This window comes from Nymphaea colorata, chromosome 14 (genome assembly GCF_008831285.2).
Source record: "Nymphaea colorata isolate Beijing-Zhang1983 chromosome 14, ASM883128v2, whole genome shotgun sequence".
Lineage (NCBI taxonomy): Eukaryota > Viridiplantae > Streptophyta > Magnoliopsida > Nymphaeales > Nymphaeaceae > Nymphaea > Nymphaea colorata.
Window position 1 is genome coordinate 11860865 of NC_045151.1, and position 3186 is coordinate 11864050.

General features: G+C 43.1%; 1 protein-coding gene across 1 annotated transcript; it reads left to right on the forward strand.

Annotated features, from left to right (window-relative positions):
* Nucleotides 1-1101: 1101 nt before the first annotated feature.
* Nucleotides 1102-2197, forward strand: LOC116267620 (auxin-responsive protein SAUR72-like). Its single transcript, XM_031649475.2, has one exon. It carries the CDS (start codon nucleotides 1292-1294, stop codon nucleotides 1751-1753), a length of 462 nt encoding a protein of 153 aa, XP_031505335.1. The 5' UTR covers nucleotides 1102-1291; the 3' UTR covers nucleotides 1754-2197.
* The last annotated feature ends 989 nt before the right edge of the window (nucleotides 2198-3186 follow it).

A 3186-nucleotide genomic window follows, 5' to 3' on the forward strand; every position in this document is an offset into this window, starting at 1 on the left:
TAACAACTTGCTAACTAGAAATTAAAGAAATCTAAGACACAAATGCGATTTAAGCAAATTCATTCGCTCCCTTCTGGAGTCCAAGTTGCACTGGGGTCATGATAGGTGGTAGACCATTTTAAGCTCAATGAAGCACCCCCAACTTTTGGGGCCTATGATGCACGATCTATGTATACTCCATCCTGACCAGCTATGCTACGACCCTTAAGACAAATTGGTTTTTTTCAATGTGTGTGATAATCCAATCATAATTGATTAGAATATAAAACTTCTTGGTCTATCTGCAATGTTTAACACATCCCATCTTCTCTCCCAATGGTTCTTCTCCAAATGGAAGAACAAAAATTTACAAACACATTCTGTGATGATTTTTCTCGACAATAATTTTAGGTTGGGGTCCACCTGGAGATCTAGAAAGCTCTTAAAGAAAAGCCATTGAAGCAGAGAGTTAGTCATTCATGGATGGTCTCTATAACTCCTACTGTGGTGTGGACACGAATTATCCCAAAGTACAAATTTTCCGGACAACAAATGCGCCATAAGAAACATTACATGCCATCCGTCCATGCCAGAGTTAGATGGGTAAAGTCAAGAAATTAACCCTCTACATTGCTTCTACAGTTTGCTAGCAAAAGCCAAACAACATTACATTAAAAATATTCTTTCCTTTGTTCCGGCTCCCTGCTATGTAGTCTGCAGCATTGTAGCTGATGTGAGTTGGGGAGAGATGTTTTATCTAGGTTCTTGTGGGTCGTCAATTCTAAAACAAAAGTTTTTGATTCCTTTTGGGATAATTTAAAAACAGAAGATTTTCACCTCGACCTCTCCTGCAGGCCTAGAAAACCTCAAAAAAAAAAAAAGAAAAAGAAAAAATGCTGAAGAGGCTGTTAGAAACTTCTCTAATGAAGTTTCAATGCCTCTTGCACCGCACGGACTGATCTGGTCCTGGGGACAAGTTATCTCTGCGATCAAACGCGTCCTTAGGAGCCGCTTACAAATCAGTTACTGACTCGCGGTGTTCATTAGATGTACCAGTGACAATGCCGTAATTTATGGAGAAACCTTGGGCATTAATACGGGACCTGCCATTATATCTAGTGGCCTTCCCTCCTCAGTCCCCAGCCCTCTCTCCCTGTTTATTGTGGCGGAGCTTCCTCTGTCTCTCGCTCTACAAGGCCCACGTCCCTATCTCTCTCCGTTTGTTCTCCCTTAGAGTGGTGCTCTCTCCCCCACTTTCTCTCTGTTTCTTCCCGCCGGAGAAGGACGACGAGAGAGCATTAAGAGAAGGAAGATGAAGCAGCTGATGAGGAAGCTGTCCAGAGTCGCCGACTCCTCGTCCCCCAGCTACGCTGTGCTCCACCATTCCGACTCTGTCCCCGCCAGTAAACGCAAGGGATGGAGGCTCTCTTCCTCATCTTCTTTTTCTTCTTCTGCTGCCTCGAAGGGCGTCGCCTCTTCTCCGGCCACCTGCAAGGTGCCGGAGGGGCACCTCCCTGTGTGCGTCGGGGAGGAGATGGAGAGGTTTGTGGTCAGCGCCGAGTCGCTCAACCACCCGCTCTTCGCCGAGCTCCTCCGCCGATCCGCCCAGGAGTACGGCTACGACCAGAAGGGCGTCCTTCGCATCCCCTGCCCCGCCGGAATCTTCCGCTCCATCCTCCAGATACTCCGCCGGAAGGACGGCGACGCAGACGGAGCCGGCGTCGACCTCGACGAGCTCCTCCGCCGGCTCGCCTCTGCGGACGCCTCTTTATGATCCCCAGATCTTTTATGACGAAAGTACCCTCTAGATCGTGGTCTTCTCTCTGACTGATTTTAACTTCCCTGGTTTTTCCCTTCTTTCTTTTTTACGTGGAGGTCTCGGGTCTCGTGAATCGGATCCAGAACTGACAGAGTGGAAGTGAACGGGCATAGGGTCCAAAATGTGGATCTAAGATTCCACATTCGGATATGTATTTTCAATACTCGGATCTAGTATTTAAAATTGAGATCCGAACCAGTAAGTGGCTATGGAGGGTAGTCTCTGGATTGTGTGTAGAATTTTGGTTCTTCGGGTCCATATATTTTTGCTTTGTTTTACGTGAAATCTCATTTCCCATGATGAACGGTTTTATGTAAATATGATGAGGTGAGGCACATTATTTGAGTAAATTCTCACCCTCAGTGGCAGCTTAATGTAATTATTTTATTTCGTAGTTTTATTGTGGATAATAGCGTTGACACTCCTTGCGATCTTCTTTATTATCATTTGGTCCCCATTTTGATGGTTGTTCTTGTTTTTTCCCGTTTGTGGAGAGATGCTCTCTTGTCTTGGCACTGTTGTCAGAATGTGAGAATGAAAGAAAGAGACCAAATAACGCCGCAGATGCATGCAAAGTTTGCACTTTAGTTTTTTGTAATATTTGAAAAGAATATCCTTTCCTCCAAACACTACATCTGTGCTTGACATTGCCATATCCCACATGTTACCACCTTTTCTGGATAAGTGTGCTTCCTTAATATCCTTTTCTGTGTTTTCTGTGTACTGAAAAATTAGGATATAACTTGGGATCCTAGCCACAAATATTGTTCTTGGGTTTTTTCTTTGGTATTTTTTTAAATTAAAAAATATCGAATATTTAAAAAAAAAAATTAGGTTAAAAATACAATAAAGAGATTAATAAAAGTATAAAAAAACATCTGGGTATGTGAGAAACTACCATCTTCGGATTCCTCCCGTTATGAATGCCACAAACATGGGCCGTTTTGAATTTCTAAAAGGACAAATAATTAATAGAATGTTGCTGACCTGACGACGAAATTGCTATGCAAAAGAGAGTTTAGGTTTAGCAGAGCCAACAAGGGAAGGTCAAGAGTTCAATGCCCTGCAAAGGCACCAGCTTCCAATAGAAAATGAAATAAAGAAAGACAGTTGCTATCAGTGTTGGCGTTGTAAAAAATTGTCAACTGGCAAAGAGAATTTTACTAAGATAAGTTCATCTATCAAGCGGCAAAGACAAAGTAGTATTATTGAAAAAGTTAAAAGAAAGGTCAAGAGTTCGCTACCAAAAAACTGCACATGAGCTCGAGCGACTCCAAAAACTCTAGCTTGACCTCAGCTCGAACTCAAGTTGAGCTCCATATAACAAGCTGGAACTCAACTTAACTACACAGCATCAAGCTCAAGCTTGACCCATATAACTCGTTTAG

Excerpts from the sequence above, each read along its gene's own strand:
- LOC116267620 (XM_031649475.2), top strand. The coding sequence starts at position 1,292 with ATGAAGCAGCTGATGAGGAAGCTGTCCAGAGTCGCCGACTCCTCGTCC.